At 40.2% G+C, this 25,832-nt stretch overlaps 1 protein-coding gene across 5 annotated transcripts in view; it reads left to right on the forward strand.

Moving 5' to 3' along the window:
• SPECC1 (sperm antigen with calponin homology and coiled-coil domains 1) overlaps positions 1–25,832 on the forward strand; it is a 213,231-nt gene that overhangs the window by 127,748 nt on the left and 59,651 nt on the right. For 3 of the 5 annotated variants that reach the window (XM_012726365.1, XM_012726368.1, XM_012726366.1), the window contains exons 4-8: positions 3,732–3,785; positions 6,560–8,139; positions 18,171–18,378; positions 22,011–22,084; positions 22,467–22,645. In XM_012726365.1, coding sequence (XP_012581819.1) covers positions 3,732–3,785; positions 6,560–8,139; positions 18,171–18,378; positions 22,011–22,084; positions 22,467–22,645 — 2,095 coding nt within the window. The remainder of the gene's footprint in view (positions 1–3,731; positions 3,786–6,559; positions 8,140–18,170; positions 18,379–22,010; positions 22,085–22,466; positions 22,646–25,832) is intronic. The other 2 variants (XM_012726369.1, XM_012726370.1) reach the window with 1 other exon arrangement.

Below are 25,832 nucleotides of genomic sequence, written 5' to 3' on the forward strand. Positions count from 1 at the left end.
TACAGGCCAGAGATGCGGAGGGTGAGAGGATTCACCAGAGACAGAGTGGGGAGCAGAACAGGCAGATCAATGAAGTACACTGCTGAGGGGAGCAGCTGGCGGGCCAGGAGAGGTCTGCCGTGCCATGTGGATCTCCTCCGGGGCAGGCTGGGATCGAACTCATGCGGAAATGACTTAAGCTTCTTAATGCTGTGCTTTAACCCGCTGTGCCACCAGGGAGGGCCCTTAATAGATTATTTTTAAGAGCCATTTTGGACAGAGCAAGATTGAGCAGAAGGAGCTGGTTTGTGTTTGTATCACTGCTGATCACCTCCTGTCTGAGACTCCAGACCTGCATGTCTGCAATCTGTATGCTGTCAGTGTGTTTCATGGGGTCAGCACCAGTCCCAGGGCGAAGAGAGACACAGTTCAGCACCCTGTCCTCCTATTGGGGACCTGGCCCACCTAGTACACCCCAAGTCCTCTGCATACATCTCTCCTTAGCTAAGGGTACACCTCCATGCTACTTACTCATCTCTCCCCCTTCCCAGAGCCACCAACTGTGGGAGGGAGCACAGCTCCAAGGTTTGCATTAAAGCAGAGCTCTCATTTTCCTGACATTGATATTTTTTAAATTTAGACCTTTTTCCAGATTTATTTATTTATGCATACAAGAGTTGGGTATAGGCCAGAGGTGCAGTGGGAGGGAGTAAAAGGATTCAGCAGAGAACATTGGAGAGCAGAACAGACAGATCAATTGAAATACACTGCTAAGGGGAGCAGCAGGTGAGACAGGAGAGGTCTGCCGCGCCATGTGGGTCAGCTCCCTGATAGGAGATTGAACTCGTGCTGCAGTGACTGTGGATTGCTTCATGGTGCTGAGACTTAACCCCCGTACCACTGGGGAGGCCCCAAATTTAGACATTTTGTCACTTCCTGCTGGATGAGGATTTAACTCACCTCTCCCAGTGTCATAATACCATTATTTTTCACTCCTTTCTTGGTTATCTCTTTTACTTTAATAATGCATTTCACTTTTTCTTGTTCTGTCAACTATATATATCTTTGAATTCATTTGTGAGGATAGATATTATTTTCACTATCCTTTCTATCAAGTCTATTTATCTTGTTTTCTACCTCCCAATATCTTTCATCTATACTTTAATCTTTTTTGCTAGCAAGAATGAAAAATTTTCAAGTGTTTGATAAAGTCTGGCACACTTGTTTATAGATCCCATTACATAATGATAATATTATTGTGAACTCATAGATTCTCTTCCCTGCAGAGTGAAGTCATATGCTATGAATTTTATTACTGTTCTTATGCAGCTTGTTTTGATATGGCTTCTGATATGGCTTTTTCATTATGTTTATTATAGCCTCATTTCATTTTCATACTGTTAATCCAATCAGATGTTCTGTTTTAAAAAGTTATTTTCTGAGGCACTTTGTCCTATACAATCAGTCTGAACTTGTTCTCCAGACTAACTGCATGGGCATCTTCTGGAGATTTCCCTTGACTGGTTCTCTCTAGTAGAGTCACTGCTTCCTGGACCCTTCTACTTCTTTCTTTTCATTTTACTCCCAAGCAATTTCCTTAGAAAGGGTGTTGGCAGTTTAAGTTTTGGTCAGTCTTTGCATGTTTTAAAATGTCTTTTTTACCTCTATGATTGATTATAGTTAAATCAAGTGTAGAATTTTTTTTTTAAAGATTTATTTTGTGCATACAGAACTGGGGTACAGGCCAGAGGCTCAGGGGTGGTGGGAGGCTTCACCAGAGACAGAGTGGGGAACAGAACAGGCAGATCAACGAAGTACACTGCTAAAGGGAGCAGTGGGCGGGTCAGGAGAGGTCTGCCACACCATGTGGTCACCTCCGGGTCAGGCAGGAATGGAACTCATGCGGAAGAGGCTTTAGATTCTCAGTGCTGTGCTTTAACCCGCTGCACCACCAGGAGGGCCTGAATTTTTACTCTTTCTTAACTTTGCTTTATCCCTTTGAACTACTTTGATATGTTTTTGTAATATTCAGTTATTCTTATCAAGAGAATTGTTTTATATTTTGATTCAATGTGCAAGGGAGAGTTTGGAAGTCATCAGTTTATAGGTGGTATGCAGATCATGGGACTGAGTAGAATCACCAAGAAAATATTTGTAATAAGAGAAGAATAAGACCAAGGACCTAGGCCTGGAAAATGGAAAGAAGGGTAGGAACCAAAAAGAAGACAGACAGAGGGTGGTGGGTGAGATAAGAGAGAAACTAGGAGAATATGACATCACAGATGTGTTTTTAAAAGGGCAGAATTGTTCAACTTTGCTGAGAGGACTGAAAATGTCCATTGCAATGGACCATAGGTAGGTCATTGAGGACCTCAGCAGACAATCTTTTGGCTGAGTATTAGGAGTCAGGTACAGGAGTTAATACAAGGAAGAAATTAAGACAACCAGGAAACATCACATTTTGGACAATTCTGCTTTAGAAGGAAGAGATAAATCAGATATTAGCTGGAGAAAGGTATATATTCCAGGTGGTTTTTCAATTGAAGAAAATTAAGCATGTTTAAATATTAGTGAGATTCCAGTGAAAAGGGAGTAGTATTTCAGGAAATTACACGTATACTATGGATATTGAGGACATTAGAGCTAAAAGGGTAAGCTAGAAAGCTCTGTGTGTGTGTATCAAACAAACCCAAAAGGTAAATAAGGTTGGGTCTGTTGATTAAGGTGAGATTATGTATGACCTTAAAAACCAAGGGAAGGCCCTCCCTGGTGGCGCAGCGGGTTAAAGCACAGCACTGAGAATCTAAAGCCACTTCCACATGAGTTCGATTCCTGCCTGCCCCGGAGGTGACCACATGGCGCAGCAGACCTCTCCTGACCCGCCCGCTGCTCCCCTCAGCAGTGTACTTTGTCGATCTGCCTGTTCTGCTCCCCGCTCTATCTCTGGTGAAGCCTCTCACCACCCCTGAGCCTCTGGCCTGTACCCCAGTTCTGTATGCACAAATAAATAAATCTTTAAAAAAAAAAAAAAACAAGGGAAGTAGTTAGATAACAAGTGGATGAGAACTACTTAGAGATTTTGGGACAGAAAGATGAATGATACTTAAGGAATATTGATCTAGTATATTTCCACAGGTGAGAGGCTGGAAGACCTTATGATAAAGCTTCAGAAGCTTGGATGGATCATTCTGAGGACCTGGATTAGATTTACACTGAAAGGAAATGAAATATGGAATCACTTCCAAAGACAGTGAATAGGTTTTAGGGGCCAACTGGTTGATTACAAAGAGAAAAGCAGAAGTTTAAAATGGGATGTTACGTTTCCTCAAATGGGGTGAGGAAATTAAAAAAGACTAAAAAATGATTAGTGGCACTGTCAGACATGATATTAGGAGCATGAAAGAAAGAAGGGACAGCTAGTCACAAAGTTGGTAACCACTGAGAAGTTGGGAAGGATTAAGAATAAGGGAGAAAATTAGATTTAACATAAGACATTATGGGAACTTTTGAGAAAAAATTTACAAACCATGATAGTAGGGAAATATCCCGGTGGGTTACATTCGTAGAAGATGGATAAATGAGTTCTCTTCTGTTTATTGGGAGGCAAGGCAGCAACTGTGTGGCAGGTGAAGGTAGAGAGCTTTCATTTGCGTTCCCCACCTGTCTCTCCCACAGAGCAGGTACTCTGAATCCTTGTTGAATAAATGAAAGAATAATAATTTATTTTAGAATGTCTCTTTTTCCCTCATCAGTGAATGTTCGAGAGAAGACCTTCCAAAGAACAACCCCAGTAGCATATTCTTTGGGTAAGATGAGGAAATTTAAAAAAACTGAAAATATTTTATTTTCATCTCATTGAAAGTTACTACTAAAAATCTGATCGTGCTTTAAGTGATGGTGCCATTGTTATTTTAAGTGTCCTTGTTCTCTGAAAAGGTTTCTTTTTCCTGCCTCCTTATTTCTCTTTATATTGTTTTGATAAGATTACCTCCTCCTGTTTTTAAGTTTTATTGCATGAATGTAACTGTAAAAAAAGAAAAAGGAAAATTTCAGCTTAAGATACAGCTGTTCTCAGTATTGTGTTTCTTTTCTAGTGAATGTCTCTGAATATGTAGTCTGATGAACCTGTGATCAACCACAGCATAATAACATTTTTCATTTGGCATTTTAAAATGTAACATATCAAGCATGGCTTTTTAATTATTGTATTAGACTAATAACTATGAGAGAGATCTTGCTTTTATTTTAATTCTTAGTCAGACACCCAGCTTCAGTAAGAATACACGATGATTAGCTTTAAGGATGATTAGATAAAACAAGCCAGTCTCTCTCCATTGGCCCAGTCTTCCCACCATTACTGTGGCTCCCTTGCCATGATGTATTCTGTTAGGTGGATGCCTAGTTTCAGGGTTCCAAAATGTGCTGTTCAGCAGTGAGGCTTCTGACTCAGGGTACTTGAAGGAGACTCTGAGTGGTGGAAGCTTCTGGCTAAAGGCTGTAGGGCCATCACCACTTGACTCTCACTCCCATGCCCATGAGAGGTCACAGACAGGCACAGACAGGGATGAGCACCCAGCACCTACCTTATTTGGTCTGGTGAGTGAATTTAAACTTCACTTCTGCTGATTAGTTTCTGAAATGATGTGTATAGCGATAGGAAGAATCTGTTAGAAAATGGAAAGCAATTATACTGGCGACTCTCCAAGTGATGATGAAGCGGTAATGCAAAAACAGACAGATGTAGGAAAAAAAAACAACTGGATTGTATATTTCATAATACACAACTTACTATTTCATAAACGTACTTTGGCTTGATAGAAAAAAATTCCTAGTAATTTAGACAAGGCATAATTAACATCTAAGTGGAGAACAGACTAAGATTTGGCAGCCAAAGGAAGGTGTTAAGCGCTACATAGAAATGATGACAGTTCATCTGTTTTACTATTTGAATTATCCTCACTTTCAAAACCAACAGTGATTGGAAAAAAGCATCTGTTTTAGTGACATTATTAAGAAGGGCAAGTGCCTCTGTGATAGTCAGTCCTGGACACTTGGATTTGCTATTTTGACTATAGTTACAGGGAATCTTTAATTATGACTCAGTTTTCATTATGGTCCTTGCCAAGATTACTTCACTCTACAGAACTGGTGTTACGAACATTTTATTGCTTAGTGATTTTAATCTTCATTTTATAAGAAAAATTAATGAAGTCTTTATTGAATATATATAATATTCAGTACTATATATTGTGTATAAATGAGGCATCTGAACACCTAAAAGTATTAACTTTGTATCACAGTATTCTTAACTTCCCATTAACTTAACCTGAAAACATTAATTTTTCTGGATATTAATATGACATTTTAACCTTTATTATGTCAAAGTTTTAAGAACACTCCACTGTTAGACACTTGGCAATGAATGCTGTTACATCATCACCTCAGATGTCAGGATGCTTAAATGTGCAGTTGCTCATGTCTTAGCAGCAGTATTGGCAGTGGGCTTAGAATTAGTGGGCCATGTTGGGTTCTGTGTCTGCCTTGTAGACTAGGGTTGTTGCCAATCTTTGGGTGCATTCCCTCCTCACAGCTCTTCTCACACTGTAGAGAACACCAGCCCAGTGTGCTTAGTTGTGTAAGTTATAGCAGTTGGCCTAGATTCATCAAACAGACTTTGAGTTTATAAATAGATCCAGAATTTTAATTTACACTTTAACTTAGAGGTGGGTTTCATTTCTAGTGCACATCACAGATAGATATATTGATTTTCACCCCCAGAATAAAAAAAAAAATATATATATATACATATATATATACACACACATATATATCTGTAGTAAGTAGTATAGATGAAAATTAAAAATGTAGTATGGTCGAAAATGAAAAATAATTCCTTACCTTTCATTCCCCATATAGGTATGCTAAATTCAGTGTCTTTCTATATTATTACATAACTTCTTTTAACATTTTGAACTGTACCATAGGTATATACAAACTATGTACATATTCCATTTATTGTTGTTTCTCTGTGAATGCAAATGAACACACCATTGCCACGGATGTTAGTAGGAGTATCATTGGATTAGTAATCTTTCCTTAGTATTATTTGTCTTTTGATGTTAAATCATATTTATTCTCAAAATATGTTAATAAGGATAAATTTATTTAAAAGTGTTTGCTGAGGAATTCCCACTGACCTTGTATTTTGTCAAAAGGCCATTGTTTACTTGCCACATTTGTCAACCATTCCCAGCCTCCCATGACTCCGCACTCATGTCTAGGAGTATTTAAGAAGCACACCCAGAAAACTGTTGCCTCTATTTTATTGACCTTCATTGAGGTATGTGCTCATACCTTGAGCCAGCAACTGTAGCTGGGATTGTGCTGAACAGCATAGGCTTGGAATCACCTTCCTGCGAGAGTTTAGAAGTACAGACACCCAGTCAGAAGTGGGGAGATGTCTAGAGCAGGAGGAAATGGATGAAGGGCAGTAGGTACCCTGTTTATGTGTTTGAAGTCATTTGGGCTTTATTGATAAAATATGCTTCTGTTGTCTCACTGGTTTCTTTTCTGTTTGTAGGGGTTGTGACCACAACCAAGCGGACCGGCATTCCAGCTCCTCGAGAACTTTCCGTAACTGTCTCAAGAGAGAGAACTGTACCACGTGGTCCTTCCAGCACAAGGAAATCAGTATCTAGTCCAACCTCTTCCAGCACCCCCACTCCTACCAAGCACCTAAGAACCACATCTACTAAACCCAAGCAAGAGAATGAAGGTGGAGAAAAGGCTATGCTTGAATCTCAAATTCGGGAGCTTTTGGCAGAAGCCAAAGCAAAAGATAGTGAAATTAACAGGCTTCGAAGTGAGCTGAAGAAATATAAGGAGAAAAAGACTCTGAGCCCTGACGGGATTCATGCTTTGGACCCAAATGTAGATGGAACATCAGTCTTAGCAGGTGACTCAGAACCTTTGATAAGAGCTCTTGAAGAAAAGAACAAGAATTTTCAGAAAGAACTTGCTGATTTAGAGGAAGAAAACCGGGTGTTGAAAGAGAAACTGACTTATCTTGAACAGTCACCTAATTCAGAAGGGGAAGCAAGTCACACTGGTGATAGCAGCTGCCCAACATCCATAACTCAAGAGTCAAGCTTCGGAAGCCCAACTGGAAATCAGTTGTCAGGTGAAATAGATGAATATAAAAAAAATGTGCATGAGAATGCATTACGTACATCGGGTTCTTCAAGTAGTGATGTTACCAAAGCTTCTTTGTCACCAGATGCCTCTGATTTTGAGCACATCTCAGCAGATACTCCCTCCAGACCCCTGTCTTCCACTAGCAACCCCTTTAAGAGCTCTCGATGCTCTACCACTGGGAGCTCCCCTAACAATGTGAGTGAGTTGTCCCTGGCTTCCCTTACAGAGAAGATACAGAAGATGGAAGAAAACCACCATAGCACTGCTGAAGAACTGCAGGCTACTTTGCAAGAATTATCAGACCAGCAACAAATGGTGCAGGAATTGACAGCAGAAAATGAGAAACTGGTGGATGAGAAGACTCTTTTGGAAACTTCCTTTCACCAGCATCGAGAGAGGGCAGAACAACTAAGTCAAGAAAATGAGAAGCTGATAAATCTTTTACAAGAGCGAGTAAAGAACGAAGAGCCCAAGGTTCAAGAAGGGAAAATCCTCGAACTGGAACAGAAGTGTACAGAAATTATAGAACAGGGTCGCTTTGAAAGAGAAAAGCTGCTCAACATCCAACAGCAGTTGACTTGCAGCTTACGGAAGGTGGAGGAAGAAAACCAAGGAGCTTTGGAAATGATTAAAAGCCTGAAGGAAGAAAATGAGAAACTAAATGGATTTCTAGAACTGGAACGGCATAATAATAGTGCAATGACCAATACCTTGGAAGAATGTAAAGTTACCTTGGAAGGACTGAAGATTGAAAATGGGTCATTGAAGGCTAACTTAGAGAATGGAAAGCAAAAAGCCATGGAGACCTGTCCCATGGGGCAAGTGGCAGAAGGCTTTGAAGTTCAAGAAATGTTGAAATTAGCTCGAGCTGAGAAAGATCAACTGGAACTGACCTGTACTGAGCTCAGACAAGAATTACTAAAGGCAAACGGGGAAATTAAACATGTTTCAAGCCTATTAGCCAAGGTAAGAAGAGCTGTCTCCTCAATGGTATTTGCTTATCCTTGTTAACATTTCTGTCCTTGACCTTTAAATTCGCAGAGCACAGAAGATCATTTGCTTAGTCATATCAATCTTAATTCTACTAGATTCTAGACAGATTGGGGTTGTAAAATGAAGCATCCCAAGTTCTGACTGCAGGCAGTTTCAAATGTAACCGAATAGAGTGAAGTCAATCACTATGACTTGGGGTTGTAAAATGAAGCATCCCAAGTTCTGACTGCACGCCCTTCCAAATGTAACCGGAATAGAATGAAGTCAATCACTATGATTGACTTCACAACACAGACAACACAGAGTTCAGTGCAAAGGAGGAGCACCTAGAATATGTGAGAGAACGGGGGAGGGGAAGTCACACAGGTGGACTTCTCAAGAGAGGGGGCAGAATCTGAGTCTGGAGATTGAGAGTTATTCAGGTCTATTGGCATGTTTTTGGTTACTCAGAACAAAAAGTTACCCCAGATTTCCTCGCCAGGTAATAACTACGCTTTTGGTGTTTCTTGCAGCTGTATATGAGCCCATGTGTATGTTCTGTATCCAATAAGTTAAAAAGAAATTTAAACCTAATCCTGTACCTATGTTAACTTCATTTTGGAATTTTATATTTTCTGAGCATATTCTTACCACTTTTCTTTAAAATGTAATTATAAAGGACCTGGCCACCTGTTGTATTTATTTTTTTCAGCCTTTAAGTATATTTTTTATATCCCTCTGATTATTTCCTTAGGAAAAATTCCTAGACATTGACTTACCATGTCCAAGTATGATCATAGAAAAGACTTGCAATACATTCAGCCAAGTTGCCCTCGAGAAATATTATACTATTTACTTTCCACCCACAGCTCATGAGAGTGCTTGTTTTCCTAAGTCCTTGCCAACACTTGATAGCAAGCATGTAGGTCATTCAAATCTGATTCATTTTTTTCTCGCACCACCTTTTTTTGCTTGGAAAAGACCTTCCCCAGCATAAGATCAAAATGTCATTTCTTTCATTTTTAAAGTAACCCTTTAAATCAGTCTAGAATTTTGTTTTATGTTATATGATGAGAGTTGGTGCTGATTATATAACCTGCCTACCTCACAGAGCAGGATGAAAGTTCAGAGAGAAAGCTTCCTAACTCCTGCCTCCCTCTCAGCTCTGGGTCTGTGATCTATGTTTTCATAGTGAGGGAGTTTGAAAACATCTTCCCACCTTATTTTAGGGGTTGTCACTGTTTTAAGAAACAAGTTACACCATGAGCTATGGGGAGATTTTTCTCTACTGCTTCATAGAAGTGAAGATTAGCATTTGCTATCTTTCTCTGGCATTTGACTGTCTGGTGATATTACTGATAGGTGGTGTTTGGAATTTTTGTCAGTGCCTATGTTCTAAAGTCATAGCATTTTATTAAAAGTATGGGACAGTGGGAGGAAGGAAATGCACTGGACTATGGTGATGGAAAGCCCAAGGGTATTGCAAACGAGATGGGAAAATGCACAAAATTATATAAAAATAAACTATTATCTATATTTAAAAAAAAGTGTGGGAGCAATTCCATTAGAAGATATTACTCAGTCATTCGTGTGAACCAGAGGTTGGTAATTGTAGCTTTATATTAGTATTTATTTCTTTATTTATTGCTTTTTTATGAATTGAGGTACCATTGGTTTACAGTACTCTGTACCACTTAGGGGAATAGGTCCACACTTTCTCAGCTGCATGTCACCCCAAAACACCCAGCACCAAAATATTGCAAAATATTGAATAGAAATGTGATGAAGGAGGTTTCTGGCCTCATTCCTGATGAAGGGAATGCTCTCGATCGTTTGCCATTAAATATATCTGTTGTGGGTATTTACTGTATTCCTTTAATTACATTATGCAAAGATTTTGTTAAGAGGTATTTTTGTTTGCTTTTTTTTTTTAATGGCGGGATTGAATTTTTCTACATCTAATCATCTAATACCACTGTAAGATCTTATGCATATCATATGTTCTTATATATTTTTGTAATCATAATGACATTCTTTCTTTAGTTTGTTAATGAGGTGAGGTACAATAACAGATTTTCTATAGTAGTCTATTATTAAGTCATCTTCCCATTCCTGGGGTAAATTCTAATTCTTCAGTTCTCTGTTGCTTTACCCTTGAGCTCTGCTTTCATTTACTCTAATTCTTGGCAGAAAGTGAATATTATGAGAAAAGAACAAAGTAACCTATTTCTAAAGTGGAAAGGCAATGCTAAGCCATCCTATGATCTCATAGACTTAGTAAATCTATTAAAGTTTCCAGTTTAGAGAAGTTACATATGTAACTCAGGTACTGTTAAAAGGGCCTCTAAAAAGCCATAAAAGAATTTTTTTTGGTAGGATGTAGGTCTCTTCTTTATACAATAAGTGGAATATGGTAGGACTTTTATAATAATTACATGAAGTTTCTTGGGTTTATTTCTTTGTCTTCAGCTCTTTACTGATATCTCCATTCTTTCCGTTCTTTCACATCCTGCCTTAGTCCTCCCTCTTCACCCAGGCCCAGCCAGGGTTCAAATACATCAGTATTTGGTGGGGAGCTGTGTCTCAAAAGTGTGCTTGCTTATGTCTTTGCATCTCCCACCCCTTCCTTCTCCATCATTTGCCTGGTCTTAAGCTTTAGATCTCAACTATAGGGTCACTTCTTCAGAAAGGCCTACAGCTTTGCAGTCATTTTTTTGTGAGCACTATAGACTACAGTGTTGTAGATTAGCTGGATCACTAGTGCAAAAACCCTTTGCCCATCCCTGGGGCCTCAGAGGTGCTCACAAGTGTCGGAGAATCTGTGTGGTAGAATGGAGGAGAACTTAGGGACCACTTCTCCTGCATGAATCATGGACTGAATGCTGTTGGAAGAGTTGGTTAAGAGTGAATTATTTAAGCTGAATGTCAGTGATCTTCATTTCAGTTTCCCCCATGCTCTGGCATACTTTGGGCTGACAACAAAATAACAATTTTTTTTTTTTTTTTTTTTTTTTTGTGAAATAGAGTTCTGTGACTTAATATGGGGAAGAAAGTAGGAAGTGTGTGTAAATAGAGCCCATTTTTCATTTCTCCCATGGGAGTCAAGACACATATAGGGGTAGCTTGAGAGGGCATGCAGACTCTTCACCTGGAAGCCTGTTGCCTCAGGAAATTTGTCACAGGCCTACACCTTGCTGTGCAACCCTGAAGCCTGCACAGATACTGTTAAACTGAAACTTAGGAAGATTAAAGTATGAAGTCAGTTTGCCTGTTCATCCTTGATTTGGTCATATGTGACAATCCCGTGGCCCAGAACAAACGTGTCAGTCAGTTTAGAGCAATCAGTCCCTGCTCTAAAACCATGTGATGAAGGTGAGAGATGAGCCTGAGGTTGGTGAAATGATCTGATGTTAGAGTAAGTTTTGCCAAAGGACCCAGTCTGGAGAGTCTGTGCTCTGAAGTCTTGCACTTCAATGGAATGCAGCAGAGGGAGATCTGCTTCTCCCCCACCACCCCTCCCTTTCCTGGTTTCCTTGGCTGTCCCCCTCCCCTTCGAGGGAACCGTTTTTTCTCATTAGACACTTGGAGTGAGGTTGGCCTGAGTGCCATTCTGTTTCTCTAGCTTGACCTTAGTACTCTTGTCTGAAACAGAGGTCTTCTTTCTGTGTGAGTTCTTGGGAAGCAGCTCAGGAGCACGCAGAACCCTAGTTCCTGCATGTCTCCAAAAAGGTTCCCAAAGCCAGTTTTCACCCTCTCCTTTACAATTCCCATTAAACCTAAACTAGCATGTTCTCTCCTTTGGCAAAAAAGTATTGCAAAAAAAAAAAAAGTGCAAATTTAGTTGAATGAAACATAGTTCTCCATTACTCCATCAGTAGTACAGGGCCAAGGATAAAGCAGGAGTTTTGGAGCAGAAAACTAGATGTAAAAAAAACACAAAAACTAAAACTATCATTTATTCTTTTTCTTGGTAAGTTACTTAAGCAATCATTCTAAGTTTATTATTTCTTCATATTTAAAAGAAAACTTAACATTTGACTTCACCCATGTATTTAGTGATTAGTAAATACTTGTTGAATGAATGTCAGAGAAATTAGAGGAGAAGCTGCTATAATTATATCAATATGTTGAAAACTAAAGTTTGCATCATAATTTAACCACAATAGCTAGTATGTTAGTTGATTATATGTGCTAGATATTCTCAGTCTTTAGATCATTTAATCTCATTCGTCATAACTTTATGCAATAAATATTGTCCTTTAATTTTTTTCAGTTGAAGAAGCTGAGGCAGAGTATGGTTAAATTAGGAGGTTAAGTAATTAGTTGATAAAAGCCATATGTTCAAAGTTGGGTCTGACCCCAGAACTCGTATTCTCAATCACTGATTGATACTGCCTCCCTGCTACCTAAAAATAAGGAGGAGGTGGGAAAACACTGAAGCAGACCTAGCGACTCTATTATGCTGTAGTCTTAAGATCAAAGACTGATTTGAAGAAAGCAACCTTTCAAGTTTGGGTGAACAAGGAGAATCTTACTTGGTTAAGACACGATAGAGAAATTCACAGTGAAAACCCAAGTCATGAAGACATGTCTTTCTGTTTGCCTGGTAACCTGACTTGTGGAGAGTAAGGAGTTAACTAGGTGAACTGGTTGGGCTGGGTGGTGAGAATATTGCTGGAAAAGCACAGCAAGTTTCTAGCACAGGCTAGGCAGTGGAAGCAGTGGTGCAGATGGTTTCGGATGGCTGGAGTGGAACTGGTGCCGAGGAGAAACCCACAGAGCAGGTTGAAGTCTCTGAAGAATTTCATTTAAATAACTGCTTTATTGAGATACCACTCATATAAATTGTACAAGTCAACAACTTTGTACAGAGTTGTGCAGTCACTACCAAATCAATTTTAGAGCACCTTTATCACCCATAAAGAAACCTCACACCCTGCCAGCCTCCGTCCCCAGTATCCCTTCCCTCCTGGCCCACTGGCACCCCCAAATCTACTTTCTGTCCTTATGGATTTGCCTCTTCAGGACATTTCATCTCAGTAGAGTCATGAAACACAAGAAGCTTTTGTGTCTGGATTCTGTCACTTAGCATAACATCGGCAAGGTTCATCCATGTGGTGGCGTGGCTCGCCACTTCCTGCTTTCATAGCTGAGTGCTGTCCCACTGGACGCCGGACTGCATTTGGTTTCTCCATTGATCATTATGGTCATCGGCGTTGTTTTAACTCTCTGGCCATCAAGAATAATATCGTTGTGATATTTGTGTATAGGGTTTATGTGAGTACCTGTTTTCCTGTCTCTTGATTATGTACATATTAGTGGAATGTGGAGTCTGTGGTAATTCTTCATTGAACTCTTTGAAGACTGACCAATGTGTTGGTTTCCCTAGTGGATATGCCATTTTATATCCCCCCAGCAGCAGGGTATGAGGGGCCCAAAATACCTCTACATCCTCACTAATATTTATTTTCTGGGTTTTAAAATTATTTTTATAACCATCCTAGTGGATATGATAAGGTGTCTCGCTGGATTTTAATTTGCCTTTTCCTAATAATTACTGGTTTTGAGCATTCTTTCATGTCCTTATTGCACACCTTCTTTTGAAGAAATATCGATTTAAATCCTTTGCCCATCTTGTTATCACTGAATTGTGTGGTTGGGTAAGTTCTTTATGTAATTTGGAAATGTTTTCTTTTTACTCTCTAGATAGAGTCCTTTGAGGCACAAAAGGTTTTCATTTGAAATCCAATTTATCTTTTCTTTTCCTTTTTCTTTTTTAGTCACTTGCATTTTTGGCTGTGACCTGCTGGAGATTCCTGAGTAGTCTCTGCTGCCCTCTCTCTGCCTTTGGTGGTTGTCAGAGCCTCAGAGATGGTGTTTTTTTTGTTTGTTTGTTTTGTTTTGTATAAATAATATAATAGTCCATTTTTACATCATTCTGTGCATTTTTCCATCTCAGTTATAATCCCCGTGGGCTTCCCATCACCAAATCACCCATGTGCCATCACCATAGTCCAGTGCATTTCCCTCCCCCCCACTGTTTTTGATCCCATTCCCCACTCCACCCCATAAAATGTCTCTGGAATACAGCTATTCATTATTTTCTCGCCTGGTCCCTTATACTCCTGCTATGAGTGAAACCACCTGGTATTTTTCCTTTTCTTTCTGGCTTATTTCATTAAGCATGATCTTTTCCAGCTCCATCCATGTTGCTGCAAAAAGCATGTGTGTGTTTTTGATTGCTAACTAATATTCCATTTTGTATATGTACCACATCTTTTTAATCCAGTCATCCACTTTTGGGCACTTGGGCTGTTTCCATGTCTTTCCAGTTGTAAATAAAGCAGCAATAAACATGGGGAGGCAGGTTTCTTTTTGAATCGGTGTTTTTGTGTCTTTTGGGTAGATACCTAGGAGTGGGATTGTTGGGTCGTAGGGAAGCTCCATGTTTAGCAGTTTGTATTAGTTTGCATTCCCACCAGCAGTGCAGGAGAGCCCTTTTTCTCCACATCCTCGCCAACATTGTTGTTGCTAGTTGTTTGAGGATGTGCTATTCTCACTGGGGTGAGGTGGTATCTCATTGTGGTTTTAATTTGCATCTCCCTTATGACAAGTAATGTTGAACATTTTTTCATATGCTTGTTGACCATCTGCATTTCCTCTTTGGAGAAGCGTCTTGTTAGCTCTTCTGCCCATTTTTTGATGGGGTTGTTTATTTTTGTTGAGTTTCATCAGTTCTTTGTACGTCTTTGTGATCAATCCTGTCGCTAGTTTTGTGTGAGATAATTTTTTCCCAATCAGTGGGATGTCTGTTTGTTTTTTGTAATGTCTCTTTTGCTGTGCAGATGCTCTTTAACTTGATGTAGTCCCATCTATTTATCTTTGCCTTCACTATCATTGCATTGGATGCTGTATCTTCAAAGATGTTGCTGAAGTGTATGTCGTGTAGTGTTTGGCCTATGAGAGATGGTGTTTTAACTGACCCTTGTCCAGAAAGGGCCGGTGCCTTTGGGAATTTCACTTGAATTGATTTATAATTCAATTTTGTAAGCCCATTCCTAGATAAAGTGGGGGTATGCATGAAAGTGGTTTCTTTTTTTAAAGGGAAACATTGAAAATCATATTGCTGGAGACCAAGTGCAATTCTTGAACTAGAGAAGCTAGACTCAAAAGAACTGACCAGCAGAAAGGCCAGTGTGCTGAGGAAGCCTGTAGCAGCCACTACAGTGCAGGCGCCACAGACCCTGCGCTTTGCTTCCAGACAGGCGCAGCAAAGTGAATATCACAATAAAGCGAGTCTCCAAGTCTTTGGCTTCCCTGTGCATGTAAAAACTATGTTTATTGTAAAGTAACCTATGTGTGCAGAAGCATTGTGTTTTTAAAAAGCAGTGTATATTCCTTAATTAGATGTGATACAGAGACAGGAAATGAATACACACTTAGAAAACTAGTTGCTAGAAGTGCTACATGCTGGGTTGCCACAAACCTTTGATTTGTAAAACATGCAGTATCTGCAAAGTGCAGCAAAGGGAGGTGCCTAGGCAGGGTTTTACTTCAGCCAACTTGATAAATCAGATTATTATATCTAATGATTTGATTTCTCCCTCTCCATTTGTTAATTGTAAAATGAACACAAAGATACCTTTTGTTACTTATGGGCCCTATGGAAAGAAGGTGTGAAGAGCTAAGGGTTGCTTGTTTATTTATTTATTTTAAATAAAAGTCTGTTCTGGAGTTAAACTTGGGAGAATTATCCTGAATTGAAAAGGCAAGCTGTGTGTGTTTGGAAACAGTGCAGTGATCTGTAGTTTCACCCATCCCAGCTGTCTGCAGGACCCTCTTCCCAGGGCCCCTGCTGGCCCCTATGCTCACCATTCTGGGCCTGGGGTCCTGAGGAGCCAACACCTAGGAAATAAAGGAAGGTCGGAGCTTCCACCACCACAGAGACTCTCCTCGGCATCTTCAGCCCTTCAGTTATCTAGTTGTACCTGCCTCTGGTCTTATTGCTGACACATGCTAGCCCCGGTCAGGTACTGTGTGTGTCTCTGAACTACAGAAGACAGCCTCAGCCTGAGGGACATGGACCCAGCCAGCTCCATGCCAGGCCCCGTCAGACTAGAATGCAGGACTCACAGCGCCTTCTGTTCATGCAGCTCATGTCTGTCAGACACCAGCCTTCTGGTATCTAAAATGCAGTGCCTGCTTTCTCCTTAAACGTTGCCTTCCCTTTATTCAAGTAGCTATCATCAGATCTAACAGTCTTTTCCCATGTGTTCTGATTTACTTGGACTTGTGTTCTTAACTAATATTGGACAGATAATAAAACAATTATTGGAGAAACAAAAACTTAGCCAGGAACTAACTCTTCTAAGTACATTATTTCACTTCATTGTTCACTTAAGGAAAGAGGAATTAAAGAACACAGTTCTGTATTAAAGAACTCGGCTTGAGAGAATTGGGATTTAGACTCTGGCAATGGGGCTTCAGCTTACATCCTTGGCCACCATGATGTGTTTTAGCACATTTTTTTTTTAAACTACAACCTGCAGTGATATGTCCAGAAGCACACACCCTTTATAATTAAAACACAGATGTTACAGAACAACCCCCACGCAGAACACAAGCAGTGTATTCTGTTCTCAACTGCTTGTCTCTTTTTATTCTCTCTCCCCTACTCTTCCTTTCTTCTTCACTTATTTATTACAACCTCTTGATTGAAAAGAATTGCAATACTGCCTTGCAATGTTCCTCTTTTGTGTCGGACTCTGTGGATACGAGAGATACAGTGGTTAAAAAAAAAGTCACACGGCGTTCCTGTCTCCATAGAACTGATAGCCAGAATATTTTGTGCATAAAGTGTAATAGGGACAAAATTGTATTAAATATGGAGGTCCCATACCTCCAACTCTAGGAGAAAATCTATAAGGCATCAAGTTTAAATACTCAGCTATTTGGGATCATAAATTGAAGGACTACAGAGACAGCGCATAGTTCACAATAATAAGATAATTATTATATTCAGACAGTATAATACTATGCAATATTTATAGTAATGACCTAGAGTCATGTCTATTAATATGGATATATCTCAAAAACATGGTTTAAAACAAGTCTCAAAAGCATGATAAAATAGTTGAAGGCAAAAACATGCTACCATATGAAGTTACAATACAATGCACTGAAAAAGCATATTATAGTGTAATTTTATTTGTGTGAACATTAAAAAGTATCCAGAACAAGACTTTGTATCATCATGGACACACACCCATATATACAGTAAAGGTGAAAAACATTTAAGAAATAACCGCACACCAGTAAAGCATATTACTTGGAGGGAAGGGCAGGGCACAGGGTGGAAAGATCTGAACCTTAATACATCTTGTCAAAGTAAATGTGCCAAAGTTTAACCATTGCTGAATATATTTGAGTGTATGGTAATCTCATTACTTTGAATGCTTTTGTGTATAATTAAAATATTTAATTAAAAAGGATATGTTACACCACATTTATATATCTTATGCATGCATATTTCTAAGTTTTATGCCTTAAGTTAGTGCTATGACACTAATGTATTTCTTTAAAGAAAGTGAAACCACTGTGTGTCTGAAGAGACTGAGTTTTTAGGGGATCTGACAGGTCTCAGGGGTCCTGTTCTTGGTTCATCAGCAGAGGGCGCTGCTCCACAGCAGATGTGAGATGAGACCTCACCCAGGCAGCTGGGCCAGCTATCCTCCCAGTACAGAACCTAAACCTCCCAGGGAAGCACAGGAAAGAAGGGAATTTAAGCACATGTGAGCTGTAGGCTGGAAGAAATGTGCAGAGAAGCCACCCACTGACCATGTATACACATCCTCTTTAGCTGTATACTTATAGCCTTGGCTATTTGAGGTTATAATAAGGATACAATAGTGGGTATATAGTACATGCCAAGAACTTCCTTTGCTGTTGTTCTGATGGGCCTGAGGCTGAAATGTGGGGAATATTTTTCTGTTAAACTGACCAGGGAAATCTTCCTTTTATTCTAGATGGAAAAGGATTATTCTTATCTGAAGGAGATATGTGACCATCAAGCAGAGCAGCTAAGCAGAACCAGCCTAAAACTGCAAGAGAAAGCATCAGAGAGTGATGCAGAGATAAAAGACATGAAGGAAACCATATTTGAATTAGAAGATCAAGTGGAACAACACAGAGCTGTCAAGTTACATAACAACCAACTCATCAATGAGCTAGAAAGTAAGTGGGATCAAACCCTGCACAGTGTGGATCAGGAGTGAGTAGGATACAAAAGGCACTGGTAGCTAAGGGTGACATTAAAAGGGTATGTAAGGAGGTGTGTTGTCTGGGCTTTGAAAAGTCTCCCTGCTGTGTGCTCTGTAATCTAAGAAGAATAGCACTTAAGAAAGACAGAATAATTAATCTCTTAAACCAAGCAGAAAAGTGAGTGACGTAGAAGAATAGATTGTTGACTGTGAATCAACAAAGTAGAGTGATTATAGAAAAGAGCAAATAAACTTTGGAGTATTGGGTGTGCTGTGTGAGTCATGCTGCTGACCACACTCACCACGCCTTAACAGTGCATTATATTTTAGGTCTGATGGACAGAAAGACACATGACATGGTCAGACAGATGTGAACAACTTTTGCTCTTAGGAGACACCAATTACAGCTTGTGTCCCACAGATGGTAGGATATCAAATAACTTAGAGATGTTGGCCCCTTAGTTATTGAAGAGGCACCATTCTATGGCTTGTTTATGACTCACTGTTTGCTTTGAATAGGAAAGACATTTTTAAAAGAGATTAGTTAAATATTGCCTGCATTGTCCAAATAAACCTTCTCAAATTATCACATCTAATGTGTTTTGTTTTTGTAAAGCACAGAGCTTTTAATGACACTAGCCATTGCTAAAAAAACAGCTTATTCAGTTGCCTGAAAAGTTCCTCAACATGTACCAACCAACATGTCAGCTATCCTTGATTATAGTTCTTTTTTTTTTTTTTTGAAATATTTATTTTTTCATACAGAACTGAGGTACAGGCCAGAAGTGGGGAGGGGGGTGAGAGAATTCACCAGGGACAGAGAGGGGAGTAGAATAGGCTGATCAAGGAAATACACTGCTGAGGGGAGCAGTGGGTGGGTCAGGAAAGGTCTGCCGTGCCATGTGGGTCATCTCGGGGCTGGGGATTGGACTCGCACTGAAGCGGCCACAGCTTGTTTGCAGTTTTGCATTTTATCTGGCTGCGCCACCAGGGAGAGCCTGATTGTATTTTTCTTAACTCACCTGCTTGCCAAAATGTATCTGTAATCCCCAGCTCAATACTTGCTGCACTTTCATAGTGAGCATGTGCCATGGTGAAACATTTGCGTCTCCCAAAATGCAGTCCCAGCTCAGGTAGAACAAGTTGATCCAACACTTTCTTTCAAGTCTTGTACTGTAAACCAGTTCCAGTTTATATAGTGCCCTCCTTTTTACCTTATGGAAAATACATAGATGTTAGATAAGCTTTGTTCAGTTATAGTGCTTTTGACCCTGAATTTAATGTTAACAAATTAACTGTCCAGTAAATTGCTGCATGTTAATAAACATTTCAGAGAAAGAAAATTCACCAATCTGTGCATGAAATTACTTTAGAAAGTGCTAACACATCGTCCATAATGGAAAAGATAGAAAAGTGGCTAAATTTATGGAATCGTGAGAATAATGGCTGATTTTTAAAAAATGCGTCATTGTTGTGAAGTTAAAAACCAAAGAAGTGTATGGTCACGTTGCCCAGGCTCAGAAACATGTCTTGGCTATTTTTGTGTGACACTGGGTTCAAAAGGCCACTTTGCATGAAGAGAGTCAAAGACAGACAGGAGAGGCAGATCAGGAGACCAATCGAACTTTTAAAATACCTGCTGAGTGTTATAGGGGGTGGGGGGGTGGAGGTGGAAGAGCAGGCTTCTGGCACTGACGAGATGGGCTTATTTCACACAGGTGGCAAGTGAGCCTTATGATGAGTTCAGTGTTTATGTTGACAGGAATGTTCTGAGCAGAAGCTCGCAGGAGCATAGTTTTGTCTTCCCAAAAGAGCTCCACTATTTGCTCATTGTGTGTGCATGGAGACTTTATGTAACTACCACAAATAGTGAGAATTAACTATTCTACACCTGGGTGAATGGGCTAGTGCCAGAGTTGACAGTGTCCATTCCAGAGGGTCCATTCCATTCTTCATTGTATGTGCTATGTGAGAGAACTACATGTGAATAGCAGCACTGAGTGTCATTCCGAGCAGTCTCTGTAATCGTGCTTGAAGATACAGCACAAGTCCCACCCGCCACTGTGTATGATTCTAAATACAGTGCCACACTTGGAAAGTGTAATGTCAAAGAGAAGTTTTGTTTTGTTTTCCTTTTGAGTGTAAATTACTGTTAAGAATTTGATTGTATTGTCCCCAAGTCTTTAAAAAGTCTGGACAGACTCACCAAGAAAGCCAGCATATAATTAATGTCCAGAGGAGATGTCACACCCTCTCCCTGTGGTTATATCATAACATATCCAAGATTGAAAATAATACAGGTGTCATGTCCCTTGAGAAGCTTTCTAATTCAGTCAGGGATATTAAGGTATTGTGCTTAATGTGTTTTTCCTAGGTGACCCAGGGACATTCATCCAGCCCTAGAACTAATCACTTCTCTCCATAAGATCCTTGAGAAAAAGGGCAAGAAAAGTAAAAAGAAGTTAAGGAGTGTTTCTTGTCCTGTAGCATTGACCCCAAACAGATTCTCAGGCCCCATGTGCTGATGTACAACAGTTGGAGTATATCTGACCATATGTTTTTTTAGGCTTCTCTGGTAACTCTGATTAATATCCTTAACAGACATCTGCTGCTCTTAAAGACAACGTGAGGATCCACTGAAGAATTTTAACTTGTAATGGACTTGACTGAATTTAAATGGAAATGACTGATAGCGATTAGGGAGAGAATTGGAGGCAGAGGGATGAAGATGTTCTTCAAAGAGAGTCAGATCAACTAGGGAACTGTCCATGTGTGCACCCGTGCACACATGCACAAGCACACACACACCCTTATCTAGCCCTGGGTTCCGTGGGGCAGAGTCCAGGGCTTGAACATCTCACTGTGGGAAAGCTTCTTGAGTGACTCTGAGGTTTAAGAGTCATGACTCTAGAAATTGGCCTAAGACTCACAATAGATGTAGCCATCATGTCCTCTGCTATAACAAAGCCCTTTACTTCACAGCAGTAAAAGGCATTCAAAGCACTGTGTGAAATCAGTATATGTATAATAACTGGGAGTTTTCCTGCAGTATTACATGGTTGTACAGTCTGTCATGGACATCTGAGGTTATAGCCTGCCTCAGCACCACTTATTTTCTAAATCATCCCATTTTCTGTCTTGGAGGAAGGTGTAGGTGCTGAACACAGTGTCATGGTGTCAGTAGTACCAGATATAGATTTTAAAGCCCCTTGCAGGATGCAGAGCTGCTCCTTTGCCACCTGCCTTGCCTTCTGATTTTATTTATTCTATTTTATTTTTTTAAAGACTTATTTATTTATGCATACAGAACTGGGGTACAGGTCAGAGGTGCAGGGGCAGTGAGAGGATTCACCAGAGACAGAATGGGGAGCAGAATAGAAAGAGTGACAAAGAACACTGCTGAGGGGTGCAGTGGGCAGGTCAAGAGAGGTCTGCCATGCCATGTGGGTTACGTCCAGAGCCGGGGATTGAACTCAAATTGCAGTGGTTACAGTTTGTTTGCAGTGCTGCATCCTAACTCATTGCGCCACCAGGGAGGGCCCTGCCTCACCTTCTCTCGAGAGTTTTACAACTTTTCTAACTCCTGTCTGACTTGTTTATTTTTAGGCAATGTGATGAAGCTAGAGGAACAGAAATCAGACCTGGAAAGGCAACTGAAGACTCTGACTAAACAGATAAAGGTAAGGTGTGTGAGAGTGATGGCAGGGAACCTCCATTATTTTACTGTCAGATATCCCTGTTTTAGGTTTCGAGACTTTTGGAAATTACCCTTGTTACTCTCTCTCTCATAGTGCATTTCCATGGCATGGACCCTACTAGAGCTACAAACTAGTGTTGGCAGGAAGTAATATTGGAGCAGCCATTCACTCTCAGGATGAGGGCTCCACTCCCACGAAGGTATAATTCGTCCTGTGCCTTCGCAGGGTAATGAGAGCATTAAAGCAGTGCCTCACTAAGCACCACGCAGACAGGCTTTCTTGGTGATGACATGGGGGTCCTAGAGTCCCTGCCTCAACACCAGCCTGGCAGGCATCTGAAGGGTGTGGGCTCTGCCCTTTCCAGGAGGAGACCGAGGAGTGGAGGCGGTTTCAGGCAGACCTGCAGACTGCCGTGGTGGTGGCCAATGACATCAAGTGTGAAGCTCAGCAGGAACTGCGCACGGTGAAGAGGCGGTTGCTTGAGGAAGAGGAGAAGAACGCCAGGCTGCAGAAGGAGCTGGGGGACATGCAGGGTCACAGCAGGTTGGTGGCAGGCAGAGCCGTTTCGGTTGTCAGTGGGCACCTGCATGGTGCTTGGCTTCCCGCTTCCTCTCGATGCATGGGCTTCTGTTGTCTGGAGACAAGATGCTTTCATGCCTCTCTGTGCTGAATCTCTATTCCTTTTCTAGGCTCACTCTACCACTGCTGCCACTACTAAATGACTAGGAATGTTCCATCCAGAGCCTAGTCACTGCCCTTCTCTGGCCTAAGGTGATGAGAAAATGCTTCACTTCTCTGTGCGCAAGAGAAAATACTTCACTTCTCTGTGCGCAAAAGTTCTGGCCTAGTATCCTCCCAGATTTAAGGATCAGAAGTGACACCTAGGATGCTTCTTAATTTGTAGTGTTTAATCAGGCAGGGACACATCCACCTCCACAGGCAGCAGCTACTCCCCGCACAGGTGACTGGCATGCAGAGGAAAGCTCAACTGACTCCTTCTAGGGGAGTTGAGACAAAAGACTCATTCCTCCTGGCCCAGAGACATGTTTCTTTTCTGGCAATGCCTGGTTTTCCTTGAAAACCCCCACTTTACTAGAAAAGAATTAGCGTGGAAAACATACCACTGGCTGATGTGGGACTTTGCCCTCTGCTCTCGAGGGAGAGGAGTCACATCAGGCATTATCCAGAGAGCCCGTCTTAACAGTCATCTCTCAGAGGAAGGTCTGAATACCTCAGGTGAGCACAAAGTTAATTATTATTTAAAATTCAAGTGGTTTACAAACAAGATTATAAACAGTATGTTAGGCTTTAACTAATACATTATCTTTCTCCAATTAGGAACAAATGTCCCTTATTTTGAGATTTGGGATGTGAGGCAATTATTTTTACATTATCAGAAATCTCTCAAATATGAAATATATTTTAAAATCAATTTCTGAGTTTTGAATGTTGATTTGTATAGCTTGAAAAATCCTTTAATAGGTTTTTCAGGATTGGGAGAGTCGTTCATTGGCTCAATTCTGAGTCTTTGGGTCCAATGTATTATTATGGATTTCATAATGTTAGAGAGAATAGAATTGTATTTTGCTTGCCTTACTAAACTTGCTCCAATCAATCAATCGCTCATTTCTTTGTTTATGACTTTTATATATGTAACCTCTACAAAAGGATTAAGGTACGTAGCTAGTTCTATAATTCACTTTTGAGAATCAAGATCACCATTTTATGGTCACACCTACACCCTTGGTCGTGAAAGCAAGTGCCTTTCAAGAGAGAAGGAAAATAGGAAAACTGGACTTCACAGTATTCCCTGTGAATGATTGTGAGGTCATTCTGATTCACTTTTGTGCCTGCTTTCATTCTTTTGTCTGTCTTGTTTTTATATTGTGTGACTTTGGAAAGGGAACCAAATCATAACTTGCGTTGAACATGAATTTAAAAATAAGTGGTAAAATATAAGTACTGAGTTTATGTGATGATCCTCAGTAAATTATTGTGTGAGATGCTGCATTTTTAACATAGATTCTAACATACATAACTAACATATGTAATATATATTCTAACATATATAACTTTGGACTCTAATAGCATAGGAAATCTCTGCATGTTTCTTAAGAGTTTAGGGTTTCTTACACTGCATCCATCCCACATCTTCGAACTTAGGTTCGCTTCTTCTTTTTTTTTTTTTTTAGTACAATTTGCTTCTCTTAATTTTCCAGTAATTTACAAACCATCTCTCAAAGCCAGCAGTTTAATTTTTTTTTCACAAAACAGTTTAAATTCAGCATTGACACTACAATCCAGAACATACATATTACTGAACTCTTTAGGAATCAGGGTATTTCTTGCCTGTCATTCCATTGGGCAGGACATCATAACTGCTGGCCCCAATCACTTGTCTGATTCTCCACTTCTGGCAGGTTGCCTTCTAAAGAGTTGCCTCTCAGAAAGTTACTCTCTGATGACTCAGGCACTTCCTCAACCTCCCCCTTGAGCAAGACTTAACCAACTCACACCCTCAAAGGTCCTGAATTGACATAGTGGCTGACTCTATCTTGGCTGTGAATGTGTCAACTTGCTATGACGTTGACAGTCATCTAATGAAAATCTAAAAGTCATTCTTGGTTCAGTCACAGCCAAAGAACTTTCAGAAAATTCTTTGAGGAAGCCCTCCAAGTACAACTGAGAGAAGATAAGAGCATTGAAGAGCACTCTGATCACAGCATGTGATTAACTGACTGCATTCTCATTTTGTATCTCCGGCACGTGAAAGCATATCACCAGATGAGCCGCTGGGCAAATGTGGTACCGAGGTGTGAATGCAAGTTCACTTTTATTATCAGGAACTCAATAATTAAGAGAAAGTGGAATGTTATTTAACTTATTATTTTAGATAATTCTAAAGCTTAGCTCATTAGCAGTCTTCAATACTGCTATGTTTTCAGAAGTATTTTTAGTTTTGGAATCAGAATAATTGATGTCATGGAAAAATGAGACTAAACTCATCTTCACCACCAACTGACAACATTTCCTTCCCAGAGCTAGCTCCTTACTTTGGTAAATGAAGAGATAAAAATAGTTTTTTTTTTTTTAAGTAGGTCTTTTTTTTTTTTAGAGACCCACTAGCCTGTTCTCTGAAGTTAGTTGGCCACTTGTATCTCTGATGGGAGATCAGGAACTCCAGTGCCAGCTGTCCCATCTCACCAGCAGTCCAATGCGCCTCTTCGGAACCTTGCATCTCCATATTTTAACTGGATTTGTGAACCATATCTTCTTCTGCTAGAAATTTGAATGAGCCCATGTCGTTTTTATGGACTTGAAAGTGATTTATTTTGCTAGACATGTGTAAATTAGTGGATGAAAGGAAAGTGAACAACTGTTTCAACTCTGACTTCTTCCAGTTTTGAATGTTTAAAAGAAAGACATTGAAATTAAACTTTCATTGAAGTTAAAGCATCAGCTCTCTTTCCTGGAAGTTGAATACTGGGACCTGGCAGATACAGAGAACACATGGCAGTTGGACTTAATGACTTGAGGGGCCACACACAGCTTTTCTAATGAGACACTGTTGACAACAGTACATGACACAGGCACCTAAACAGTAGCAGGCAGACCTCTGTGTGTTTCTCTTGCTCTGAAACAGTAAAGACCGATTTTTACTGTGTTTCTCACGTGACACCAATAAGCATCCATGGAAAACAAGGCCATTAAAAATACTAAACCTTCTGTG

This window comes from Condylura cristata, unplaced genomic scaffold (genome assembly GCF_000260355.1).
Source record: "Condylura cristata isolate star-nosed mole 26May11 unplaced genomic scaffold, ConCri1.0 scaffold00017, whole genome shotgun sequence".
Classification (NCBI taxonomy): Eukaryota; Metazoa; Chordata; class Mammalia; order Eulipotyphla; family Talpidae; genus Condylura; species Condylura cristata.